At 53.2% G+C, this 13,405-nt stretch overlaps 1 protein-coding gene across 12 annotated transcripts in view; it reads left to right on the plus strand.

The window, feature by feature from the left end:
* Nucleotides 1-13,405, plus strand: part of ARHGEF10L (Rho guanine nucleotide exchange factor 10 like) — a 147,868-nt gene that overhangs the window by 83,518 nt on the left and 50,945 nt on the right. For all 12 annotated transcript variants that reach the window (XM_077931078.1, XM_077931080.1, XM_077931081.1 and 9 more), the window contains one exon: nucleotides 4,022-4,143. In XM_077931078.1, coding sequence (XP_077787204.1) covers nucleotides 4,022-4,143 — 122 coding nt within the window. The remainder of the gene's footprint in view (nucleotides 1-4,021; nucleotides 4,144-13,405) is intronic.

A 13,405-nucleotide genomic window follows, 5' to 3' on the forward strand; every position in this document is an offset into this window, starting at 1 on the left:
ACTTTGGAAGTCCCAAGTCGTGGTTAGATTGGTCTCAACTAGAGCCAGGGCCTTTTCAGTACTGGCCCCGACTTGGTGGAACGCTCTGTCACAAGGGACTAGGGCCCTGCATGACTTGACTTCTTGGTGTTCCACCAAGTCGGGGCCAATACTGAAAAGGTCCTGGCTCTAGTTGAGACCAACCTAACCACCTTGTGACTTGGGACCTCCAAAATGTTGTCATTTGTGGACCTTAAGGTCCTCCGTGGGGCATACCAGGAGAGGCGGTCCGGTATATAATTAATAATAATAATAATAATAATAATAATAATAATAATAATTTATTTCTACCCCACCTATCTGGGCGGCTTCCAACAGAAGGTTAAGGTAAAGGTAAAGGTACCCCTGCCCGTACGGGCCAGTCTTGACAGACTCTGGGGTTGTGCGCTCATCTCACTCAAGAGGCCGGGAGCCAGTGCTGTCTGCAAACACTTCCGGGTCACGTGGCCAGCGTGACAAGCTGCATCTGGCGAGCCAGCGCAGCACCCGGAACGCCGTTTACCTTCCCGCTGGTAAGCGGTCCCTATTTATCTACTTGCACCCGGAGGTGCTTTCGAACTGCTAGGTTGGCAGGCGCTGGGACCAAACGACGGGAGCGCACCCCGCCGCGGGGATTCGAACCGCCGACCACGCAATCGGCAAGTCCTAGGCGCTGAGGTTTTACCCACAGCGCCACCCGCGTCCCTCAACAGAAGGTTAAAAATACATTAATAGATCAGTCATTAAAAACTTCCCTAAACAGAGATGGGTGACATCTCTTAAGTGCCTGAAACAGAGCAGGTCCCATTACAGAAGGAAGGAGGAAAAATAGCCCCAACCCAAAGAGGAGTGACATTGCAAGGTCATTCTTCCGAGCAGCCGCTCTGAGCACCTCCTGCCCTTTAATCTCCTCATTAACCGGAGGGAAAAGAGCAGCGAAGAGTTTCGGGCGCCCTCAAAAGTCTCCTTTTTGCGTTCCCGCTTCCTCCGAGCTCCCTCAGGATGCTCTTATCACCGTTCCCTATTGAACTCAAGCAAAACTGCTGCAGCAAGAAAGTCTCTCTCCCCCTCGCCTTATTTTTAAATGGAAGAGAGAAAGGTTTGGCTGGGGGGGGGGGGCGGCAAAGAGAGAGAAATTCATTTGAAAAGCTTATTTGAATTCCCGTCTTCCCGCAGGCACTGATGATTTGATTTCCTTGGTTTTATATATATATAAAAGCAGTTTGTTGGCCTATTTTAATCTGAAGTGCCTGGGGGAAAATGACTGCAGTCTCCACTTAAAAATAAGATGTGTGTGTGTGTGTGTGTGTGTGTGTGTGTGTGTGTGTTTCTTTTTTAAACGTGGAGGAGCGTTGACTTTATTTTCTTGCTGCTGCTTTTCTTTCCCCCATAGCTGCTGAGGGTAATGCAGAAGGTGCTGCCTTTTGTTGTTTAGTCATTTAGTCATGTCCGACTCTTCGTGACCGCATGGACCAGAGCACGCCAGGCACTCCTGTCTTCCACTGCCTCCCGCAGTTTGGACAAACTCATGCTGGTAGCTTCGAGAACACTATCCAACCATCTCGTCTTCTGTCGTCCCCTTCTCCTTGTGCCCTCCATCTTTCCCAACATCAGGGTCTTTTCCAGGGAGTCTTCTCTTCTCATGAGGTGGCCAAAGTATTGGAGCCTCAGCTTCAGGATCTGTCCTTCCAGTGAGCACTCAGGGCTGATTTCCTTAAGGATGGATAGGTTTGATCTTCTTGCAGTCCATGGGACTCTCAAGAGTCTCCTCCACCTCCATAATTCAAAAGCATCAATTCTTCGGCGATCAGCCTTCTTTATGGTCCAGCTCTCACTTCCATACATCGCTACTGGGAAAACCATAGCTTTTACTATACAGACCTTTGTTGGCAAGGTGATGTCTCTGCTTTATTAGATGCTGTCTAGGTTTGTCATTGCTTTTCTCCCCCAAAGCAGGCGTCTTTTAATTTTGTGACTGCTGTCACCATCTGCAGTGATCATGGAGCCCAAGAAAGTAAAATCTCTCACTGCCTCCATTTCTTCCCCTTCTATTTGCCTTAGGATCCTAGAATTGTAGAGTTCAAAGGGGACCTCAAGAGTCATCTATCCCAACCTCTTGCAATGTAGGAATCTCCACTAAAGCATCCATGACAGATGGCCTTCCAACCTCTGCTTTAAAACCTCTTGAAGGGAGGAAGTAGCAGGGGGAAGGACCTCTGCAGTTTTTCAGTGTGCAAACAAAGGTGTCCCCACAAGGAGACTTCAGGCCTTTAATATGGCATCTGTCCTCCCTGCCCCCCCCAAACCCCAACATTGTGCTTTGGGGTACAGATTTGTTGTAAAGTAGGACATTCTGGGGGATCCTGCGGAGAGACAAAACCACCTGTGGGTCCCCAGGTGTGGTTGGACTACAACTCCCATCACCCCTAGCTAGCAAGGCCAGAGCTCAGGGATGATGGGAGTTGTAGTCCAACAACATCTGGGGACCCACGGGTTGAGAACTGCTCAGAATGGCCCCTGGTTCCACCTGCGCGACAATCCCTCGCTGTCCAACGTTGGCACAATGAGTAGAGCTTGCCCTCTGTCTTGCTTGCCGGCCTCTGGGATGCTCTTGTGTGGGTTACAGAATGGTCCTGGGAAACTCCTGCAAGTCTCCAGAGCATGGGTAGGCCGGATCCGGCCCAATTGCCTTCTAAATCCGGCCTGCACACGGTCCGGGAATCAGCGTGTTTTTACATGAGTAGAATGTGTCCTTTTACAGTGGTACCTCGGGTTACATACGCTTCAGGTTGCATATGCTTCAGGTTATAGACTCCACTAACCTAGAAAAATTACCTCGGGTTAAGAACTTTGCTTCAGGATGAGAACAGAAATCGTGCTCCGGCAGCACAGCAGCAGCGGGAGGCCCCATTAGCTAAAGTGGTGCTTCAGGTTAAGAACAGTTTCAGGTTAAGAATGGACCTCCGGAATGAATTAAGTACTTAACCTGAGGTACCACTGTATTTCAAATGCATCTCTGGGTTATTTGTGGGACCTGCCTAGTGTTTTTACATCAGAAAAATGTGTGCTTTTATTTAAAATGCATCTCTGGGTTATTTGTGAGGCATAGGAATTTGTTCATTTCCCCCCCAAAATATAGTCCAGTCCCCCACAAGGTCTGAAGGACAGTGGACCAGCCCCCTGCTGAAAAAGTTTGCTGACCCCTGCTCCAGAGCCCTATAGGCTCTCTCACACCCTTAAACAAAATCTATTTATTTTTCAGCGCCCTGTTCGAAACCGTGATTGTGTACATAAAATCTGCCCACCTTTTGTGAGCCCACTGTCCCTGCCAGCTAGGGCCGGGCGATACCTGGTTTTCAATATTGCGATATATCACCAGCTAAACATCGCAATGTACCAAAATATTGCTGTGTCTGAAAAAAGGATGGAACTATGTAGAGGCGAATACTAGGGCTGGGCGATATTTGGTTTTCAACATAGAGATATATCCTTGTGGAATAAGAATGGAGCTGTTTTTCAACTTCATGATACATCACCAGCTAAACATCGTGATATATATGTCTGAAATAAGGATGGAACCATGTAGAGGTGAACACTGGGCTGGGTGATAGCTGGTTTTCAACATTGTGATATATCACCAGCTAAACATCATGATATACCTGGTTTATTTTTTTTAAGGAAAAACTGAGGTTCAATCCCAGGTGGGGATGGGAGATGCTTGCTGGCTGAAATCCTGGAGAGCTGCTGCCAGCCAGTGTAAGACAGCACTCGGCTAGATGGAGCGCTGTTCTGACTCGATAATAAGGCAGCTTCCTGTCTCCCTACATCTCTGCACCATCCCCTCTGTTTGTTCCCAAACCGTAGGATTGATGAGTTGGGAGCGACACCAAGACTCATCCATTTCAACCCCCTCTATTGTCTCCTACGCTGATGGCTTCACCGGTGGCTGTTTCTCCTGAGCCCAGAAGGATGTGTGACTCAGATTCCTTCTCTTCTCTTGCAGGCGAGGAAAACCAGCCTGGCTGGCTGTGCCCGGAAGAGGACAAGAAGTGCAAAGCCCCCTTCTGGTGCCCCATTTTGGTCTCCCGCATGCCCGCCTTCTCTTCCAGAGCTCTGGACCTTCAGGTAAGACAGACCCACACCCTGCCCCGATGGGGCCTAAAGGACAAGATGGGCCAGAAGAAGTATGGGCTAAATGGCTGCCCTCTACTGGTTTAGTCTCCTGGTTCATCCAAGCACAGTGCTGTCTGTACTGGTTTCCAGCGGCTGCCCAGGATTTCAGGCAAGGAAGGTTCCCACTCCTAGCTAGAGATGCTGCTAGGGGATTTTTGCATGCAGAGCAAGAACTCAGCCACTAAGCTTCAAGGGCTGGGAGATATCTCAATATATCCTCCCAAACCATTCTGAAGTGCATATTGTAATATTGGTTTCATAATTGGTTTGGACCCGGCAATATGTTGCGAATCATGATTTGTGTTTGCGTCCTATGCAAAAATCACAATATGGGGGAAACCATGAAGCCAGCCAATGCCTCTGCTGTACATAGCTCCATCCTTATTTCATACATTGTGATATATCAGTGTATCGTGAAGTCTTAGCTGGTTGAAAACCAGATATCGCCCGGCCCCAAATAAAAAGTTGAGTTTCTAGTCCTCAGGGTTCTAGATAAAAGGCTGAGTGAAACAAAAATAGCTTCATCATGTATAATGAGATAAGAATTTACTGTTTATTACCAGACTTAAAACCATGGAGAGACCTGGTCTGGTAAAGCTATTTTTGGCCATCTCATCCCTTGCTTTTTCCTGTAAGACCAATTGCAGTCGTTAACAGTCATCAACTGGTTTACCAGACCTATCAGCCAATTACCCATTCCCACCCCCCTTCTGAGTAATACCCCTCCCCACCCTCTCACTATATATATATAAGGGTCTGGTGACTTCTGTTTCAGTGTATCTGAAGAAGTGTGCATGCACACTCAAGCTCATACCAATAACAAACTTAGCTGGTCTCTACGGTACTACTGGGAGGAAGTTTTTTTTAAGATTTGCCTTGAGAGAGTCTTTAAATCTCTTTAGTTGACCACCAGCATTACGCTTTCCATTCTTAAGTTGGGAATAGAGCAGTTGCTTTGGAAGACAATAATCAGGCATCCACAACATGACCAGTCCAACCAGGTTGATGTTGAAGAATCATTGCTTCCACACTGGTGATCTTTGCTTCTTCCAGTACACTGGTTTTAGTTCGCCTGTCTTCCCAAGTGATGTGTAAAATTTTCCAGAGACGCCGTTGATGGAATCTTTCGAGGCATGCCTGGCATGCAGAAGGCCCCCGGCTCCATCCCCGCTGGTGGCGTCTCCAGGCAGGGCTGGGAAACAGCTCCCTGCCTGAAACCCTGGAGAGCCATCGCTGCCAGTCAGTGCAGGCAATATGGAGTTAGATGGAGCAAGGGTCTGACTCTGTAGAAGGCAGCTTCCCCCGTTTCCTATGCCGTCAAGCAATCCTTTCCCTTCGGTGCCTTGCAGAGTGAACCCTTCCGGAGTTCCAGGCGGGGTGTGTGTGTGTGTCTGTCTCTGCCCTACCTGGCGATAGAATCAGAATGGTAGAGTTTGAAGTGGTACCCAAAGGTCATCCAGCCCAACCCCCTGCAGTGCTGAAGAATCCCAGACAAGTGGCCACCCAGCATCTGCTTAGAAACCTGCGCTGAAGGAGACGCCGCCACCTTCCGAAGGAGCCTGTCTCACCATCAAACAGCTCTTGCACTCAGAAAATTATTCCTAACGTTTAATCGAACTCATTTCCCATCATTTGAACCCACCGGTTCGGGTCCTCCCCCTGGATGCTGCCTGCGGGATTTGAACCCGGGACCTTGTTTTTGTTCAAAACATGGGCTCTGCTCTCGAACGACCTTCTCTCCTTGCATCCAATAAAGCAATCCTTTCCTCTTTTAAGAACCGGAGGAAATCTGCTTCCCATCGTTAGCGCTGCAGAGGGCTTCTCAATGTCACCCCCCTCCCCAAAAAAATCCAATTAGTGGCGAATGCAGAAGTTTCCTGGCCACTGGTTGCATCCATCTCAACCCCACCCCTCCAGTTCTAGAGGGAACAGCTGTGTGTGTGTGTCAGTGGTGGCTTCTCTCTCTGTGTGTGTGTTTGTGGTTTTGTGTGTGTGTGTGTGTGTGTGTGTGTGTGTGTGTGTGTGTGTGTTCTCTCTCTCCTGAAGGCCTGGCTGCCGTTTTGTCTAATTAGACCAAATGCCGGGGAGATTTCCTCCGGGGACGGCGAAGAGTCGTTGTCCCCCACCCGCAAAGCTTCTCTTTCTTTGCCAAAGCTTTATTCCATCAGGCTGGCTTCAGATTTTACTTCTTTTGATGATCTATGGTTTCAATGCAACCACCCGGCTCGGGGGAAAAAATATGATGAAGGCAAGCAGCTGGAACGGGGGGGTGGGGGAGGCACGGCGTCTGGATACATATATTATGATTAATCCACAAAGCTCCTTTGACTCCAACATGTCCTTTCCTCCTGTACCCTAGAGGATCTGGGACAGCTTAGGGGGCCTTTAAAAAAACCAGTGTAAAGTGTGTCTTTTGGTTTCAAAGGGATCCCTGAATTTCACCTCTGGTGAAAGACAGCTGTGCTCTCTTTTTGGGGAGGGAACATGGAAAGTTTTGGATTCCCCCCCTTTTTTCTAGGTTGAGGGGAAATCGACTCATGCGCCCCACGGCGGAGCTTAACTCTTGTTGCAAAGCTTAGCTATTTCATAGTCTAATCCAGGCGTAGGCAAACTCGGCCCACCAGATGTTTTGGGACTACAACTCCCATGATCCCTAGTGTCAGGGGTTCAGGAGCAGAGGCAAGGGCAAGGGAGGAAACAGAGAGCGAAGGGGAGGAGGCAGAAGAAAAGATGAGTGATGACGACGACCCGAGATCTCCGAGTCTTTCCAGTGAATCGGAGGATTCACAGAAAGGAGCACCAGTGGCCAAGGCAAGGGGGGAGTTTAGGGGGGCACCCCAGGAAGATAGAGCCAGAGGGGACTCAGAGGAGAGCAGTTGGAGATCGGGACCAGCGTCACCGCCAGAGAACAGGGAAGAGGAAGGGAGCCAGGGGGCAAGCGCTGGCAGCTCACAACAGGAGGGAGGGCACGAGTCAGGGGTGGCCACACCTCCATCTGGGAGCGAAGAGACGGTTAGACGGAAGGTGGAAGGTTGGGCGCGCGCGCCAAGTTCAAATGCACAGGAAGGCGGCGCAGTAGGCAGCCCGGAAAGGGAGCCAGGTCCTAAAGCCCGGCGCAAGGAGACAGGAGGGTCCGGGGGGTCAGCGTCAGAAGAATCCCGGAAGGAAGAGACCCAGGGGGGCAGAGGGACCCAGAGAAGAACAGTCAGGCGGAAAAGGTGGAGCAGGGCTAGGATATTAAGTTGGTGTACAAGGGGCGGAGATTCAGACGGAGCTTCGCCGATCTAGCTACTAGACGTAGAGTTGCACGCAGCAGCTTGAGAATGGAAACTGTAACTCAATAAAGACTTTTACTTAATGACCGTTGGCTAGCGTGATCCTCTGTGAGCTAGGATCTTGAAGCAACTCTGACAGTAAGCTCCGTCTCAAAGAATTGTGGGCATATACAGCCTCGAGGAGAGGAGAGAAGCAGGTGCCTACTAGCGAGCTCACGAACGGCAGCCGACATGACGGCTGAACAGCAAATAGCGGAACTCAGAGAAGCAGTGTCACAGCTGAATGCCGAGGCTCTCGCATCCAGGAAGAGAGAGGAGGACGCAGCTGCCGCCTACAGGGATCTCCAGGTCAGGTTGGAAGTGCTTACGAAGCAAGGGCAACAGACACCCAAACCAGAGGGGATTGGTTTGGGGAGACGCACAGGCGGTCTGGTCTCTCACTTCGATGGGAACCTGCAACAGTATCCCAATTTTAGAGCAGACGTGCTGTGTGCACTGCAACTGCTGAATAAAGATTTTAGAGATGAGCAGGAGAAAGTGGGATTCATCATGTCCTATTTGCATGGGGATGCCAGGGCATGGCTGCGCAATTTGTGGAGGGATAACGATCCGGCGCTCCAAAATGCGAATGCCTTTATTAAAGCGATGGATGGGTGTTTTTTATCAAGCATTGACGTGGATCTTGCTCGGCAACAGATTCATGGACTGAAGCAGGGAAGGGCCAGCGTACGGCAGTACCATGCCCGCTTTTTCGCCTTGGCCAGTGCCCTAGAATGGGACAGAGATGCGACTCCTGTAAGAGACCTGTTCTGGGAGGGATTAAACAGCTCTGTGAAAGATGAGATTGCGAGGGGGGAGAGACCCCGGACCACCCAGGAGGTCGTGCAGAGGGCGCTGGCAGTGGGGGTACGGCTGGAAGGACGTCCGTGGAGCAGGGACGAAGGGCGTGGAGGGCGCGAACCAGCCAGGGGCTCCTCCTTCTTTCCCAGAGAAGCAGCACGTACGCAATCCACGCCTCCGCCAGGAGGAGGAGCTGAACCGATGGAGGTTGGAGGTGCCAGGGCTCAGTCAGCAACCAGAGCCCTAGCACCAGCAGCAGTGAAAGCGAAGCCTCCTAGAGGGAACAGGAAGTGTTACGTCTGTGAGGAGCCAGGGCATATGGCGAAAGAGTGTCCCCAGAGGCTCCGCAAGCTCACTGCAGCCTCAGCAATGGCGACTGCAGCAACGCAGCAAGGAGAACCACAGCAGGGAAACGACGCAGTCTGGCTGGAGGAAGAGGCACTGGGGCCCAGCCAGACGTATTAATGATGCAGTCCCCAGAGATTTTACAGCCCGTGAACCCCCTCCCGCCCAAACCAGTGGTGAGGCTCACCGCATCGCTCCAGCTGCCCAATGGCATCACCATGGACGTGCCAATCACCATTGACTCAGGCAGCAATGCGGACTTTATAGGGCAGGACTTTGTCAACCAGCATGCTATACAGTTGCTGCCGGCCACACTGCCCCTGCAGGTTGTCACGGTGGATGGCAGGGAGCTGCTAGGGGGGCAAGTGGTGCAGCAGACGCCACCAATGGTGATGCGACTTGGGAATCACAAAGAAGTCATCAGCTTCAACGTCACTCAATTGTCGGACACGCCCATTGTGTTGGGCATGAGTTGGCTGGACAAGCACAGCCCAACGCTGGCTTGGTACCAGAGGCAGCTGACCTTCGGCTCTTCCTTTTGTGCTGAACACTGCATCGTGCCCAGGCAGGAAGGAGAGGAAGAAGAGTCACAGCTGCTGCTAGGCACGCTGCAAGCGATTCCCCACAAGTACGCAGAATTTTTGGAAGTTTTCTGCGAGAAGGAGGCAGACAGGCTACCCCCTCACAGGCCATATGACTGCAAGATTGACCTGCTGCCAGGGGCGGCGCTGCCTAAGGGGAGACTGTATTCCATGTCAGAGGACGAACTGCATGAACTCAAAGAGTTCATAGATCATAATTTGGAGCGCGGTTTCATCCGAGAGTCCGAGGCGGCGGGAGGCAGCCCGGTGTTCTTCGTTAAGAAGCGGGATACGCCCCAAAAGAGACTCGTAGTGGATTACAGGATCTTGAACAGTGTGACTAAGCCGTCGGACTTCCCCATGCCCCGAATTGACGACCTCCTCGCAAAGGTGCGGAAGGGCAGAGTGTTCACCAAGTTGGACCTGCGAGGGGCGTACAACCTCATTCGCATGCGGGAGGGAGATGAGTGGAAAACAGCCATGTTCACGCCACTGGGGACCTACGAATATAGAGTTATGCCTTTTGTATTGCAAAATGGCTCCCACGTTTTTCAAGCATTCATGCATCACGTGTTGGCGGGACTTCTCTACAAGACGTGCGTCTGTTTCTTAGATGACATCCTGATCTTTTCGGAGTCGCAACAGGAGCATGACAAACACGTCAAGGAAGTGCTGAACAGGCTAAAGCAACATAGGCTCTACGCCAAGCTGGAGAAGTGCCAATTTGACGTGACGGAGGTGGATTTTCTGGGCTACAAGCTGTCTGACAAGGGGCTCGCCATGGACAGCGCAAAGGTTCGAGCGGTGTTGGATTGGAAGAGCCCGCGCAACCGGAAGGAGGTCCAACGGTTTGTCGGCTTTGCGAACTTCTATCGCAAGTTTATCAAGGGCTTCGCTATGCAGACGGCGGCCATCACTGACACGCTTAGCTCCAAGAAAAAGAAGTTCCTTTGGACAGAGCAGGCGGAACAGTCCTTTCAGGCACTCAAGCGTCTCTTCGCGTCGGAAGAGCAGCTGCTTCATGTCAACCCCAGCAAGCCGATGAGGGTGGAGACAGACACCTCGGACAGAGCCGTGGGGGCGGTCCTGCTGCAGAAAGACCCGCAGGGGGTGTGGCGACCGGGAGCGTTTTACTCCAGGAAGCTCAGCAAGTCCGAGCAGAACTACACCATATGGGACAGGGAGTTGCTGGCCATTCATGCAGCGTTCAAGGCGTGGAGGCACTTTCTGATCGGCGCCAAGCACACGGTGCAGGTTTGCACGGACCACAAGAACCTAGAGCACTGGCGCACGGCACAGTTCCTGAACCAAAGGCAGATACGTTGGGCTGAGTTCTTTGCGAACTTCGACTTCCGAATAGAGTATGTCCCGGGGGACACCAACATCATGGCGGACGCTCTCTCTCGCAAGCCACAGTATCTGGAGGACGCAACGCCAGCGGCCGCCATGCACATCTTCGCACCAACAGTGTGGGCGTGCGCCGCGGCAACCGTGGATCTGGAGGCGGTGCGACGAGCGTTGCAGGGGGACTCCTTCGCGCAAGCAAAGATGGCAGAGGTGCAAAGGGGCAAGGCAGCGGCCGACGGTTTCCAGCTAAGAGATGGATTGCTCATCCGTAAAGGGGCCATCTACGTGCCGGGAGACGAACTTCGCGCCAAGGTGCTGCAGCAGCTGCACGACGCGCCCACTGCAGGGCACTTCGGCAAGGAGAAGACGGTGGAATTAGTCGCCAGGGATTTCTGGTGGCCTGGAATGAGAGGGGAGGTCGCGGACTACGTGGCGAGGTGTGACACCTGCCAGAGGGCGAAGCCAGTGCTTAGACCGCCGGCCGGACTGTTGGAACCGCTGCAAACTCCGGTCGAACCTTGGGAGAGAGTGGCCCTGGACTTTGTCACGGATCTGCCCAGCTCGAGGGGCAAGACGGCAGTGCTGGTGGTGGTGGACTTGTTCTCCAAGATGGCACATTTCATTCCGTGTGCGAAGGTGGCCACGGCGGAGCAAACCGCCAAACTGTTCATAGACCACGTGTTCAAGGTTCACGGTCTGCCACGGTCTATTCTGTCCGACCGGGGGCGGCAGTTCATCTCGAATTTCTGGCAGAGGCTGATGGGCTTCCTGAACGTCAAGATCAACCTGGCGTCGGCGAGACACCCGCAGACCAACGGGCAAGCGGAGCGGGTCAATGCCATCATGCAGCAGTACTTGAGGTGTTATGCAAATCAACAGCCTGCGACGTGGGTGGATTACCTGCCGCTCGCCGAGTTCGCCTACAACAACACGAAGCACGTGTCCACGGGGGTCACGCCGTTCTTCGCCAACAACGGGAGGCACCCCAGAACCTTCCCGGGACTGGAAAGGCTGGGGGAGGGGGAGCCGCAGACGGCAGATGCGTTCGCGTCGGAGCTGCAGGAAGTCCACGATCAGCTGAGGCGCCACCTGGAGCTGGCCAAGCACGCATACAAGGTACAAGCGGACAAACGCAGAAGGGTTGGCGAAGAGCTCCACGTGGGAGACTGGGTCTGGTTAGCAGCCCACGCAGTGCCGGCCAGGTCGTTGGCCAAGAAGAAACTAGGGCACAAGCAACTGGGGCCCTATCAAGTCGAAGAGCAGGTCAACCCGGTGGCCTTCAGGCTGGCGCTTCCGGAGGGTTCCAGAATGCATCCGGTGTTCCACAGATCGGTGCTCACTCCCTACAAGGCACCGCACAGGTTTCAGGAACCCGGAACGGCGCCGAGTCCGGTCAGAGACAGAACAGGGCACGCAGGAGTGGCACAGAAGGAGCGCATCAACGAAGTCACAGAAATTTTGGATTCCAGATGGGGGGAAGAAGGGGTAGAATACTTTCTCGCCAAGGAGGGCACCCCGGCCAGTGCGAACAGCTGGGTGCCGGGCTACGCCTTGGACGAACCTCTGCTCAAAGACGAGTTTCATGCCCTCTTCCCACATAGACCGATGCCAGCAGACTTTTTCGACGACTGGCTTTTCACGCCCACGCTTTCGGCCAGCACGTTCCGGGGGTTCGACTCGGACGAGGACCCGACACGAGACGTCCGTTCCCCGGAGGGGTCACCCTCGGGATCTGCCTCAGAACCCTCGTATTGGTGGGACGACAGACCAGAGGAGCAGTGGCGCAGGAAGTGGCAAGAAGGTCCAGGACGAGCAACGCCGCCAGGAGGAAGTGAGGGAGAGACGGACATGGACGTTTTCGGGGACGACCCAGGTTTCGAGCACGGCGGCACAGAGATGGAAGCAGAGGTGACCGTCGTCGACGAGAGCAGGGAGGAAGAACCGGAAGACTTCGGATGGAGGCCCGCTACGGGAAGCGAACGGTACCCGACATTCGTCCCCTTGACACAGCAGCACCCAGCTCCAGCACCGGAAGGAGGGGAAGGGGGAGTGGGGGGCTTCGAGGGGGGGATGGATGTCAGGGGTTCAGGAGCAGAGGCAAGGGCAAGGGAGGAAACAGAGAGCGAAGGGGAGGAGGCAGAAGAAAAGATGAGTGATGACGACGACCCGAGATCTCCGAGTCTTTCCAGTGAATCGGAGGATTCACAGAAAGGAGCACCAGTGGCCAAGGCAAGGGGGGAGTTTAGGGGGGCACCCCAGGAAGATAGAGCCAGAGGGGACTCAGAGGAGAGCAGTTGGAGATCGGGACCAGCGTCACCGCCAGAGAACAGGGAAGAGGAAGGGAGCCAGGGGGCAAGCGCTGGCAGCTCACAACAGGAGGGAGGGCACGAGTCAGGGGTGGCCACACCTCCATCTGGGAGCGAAGAGACGGTTAGACGGAAGGTGGAAGGTTGGGCGCGCGCGCCAAGTTCAAATGCACAGGAAGGCGGCGCAGTAGGCAGCCCGGAAAGGGAGCCAGGTCCTAAAGCCCGGCGCAAGGAGACAGGAGGGTCCGGGGGGTCAGCGTCAGAAGAATCCCGGAAGGAAGAGACCCAGGGGGGCAGAGGGACCCAGAGAAGAACAGTCAGGCGGAAAAGGTGGAGCAGGGCTAGGATATTAAGTTGGTGTACAAGGGGCGGAGATTCAGACGGAGCTTCGCCGATCTAGCTACTAGACGTAGAGTTGCACGCAGCAGCTTGAGAATGGAAACTGTAACTCAATAAAGACTTTTACTTAATGACCGTTGGCTAGCGTGATCCTCTGTGAGCTAGGATCTTGAAGCAACTC

This window comes from Podarcis muralis, chromosome 7 (assembly GCF_964188315.1).
Source record: "Podarcis muralis chromosome 7, rPodMur119.hap1.1, whole genome shotgun sequence".
NCBI classification, from domain to species: Eukaryota; Metazoa; Chordata; class Lepidosauria; order Squamata; family Lacertidae; genus Podarcis; species Podarcis muralis.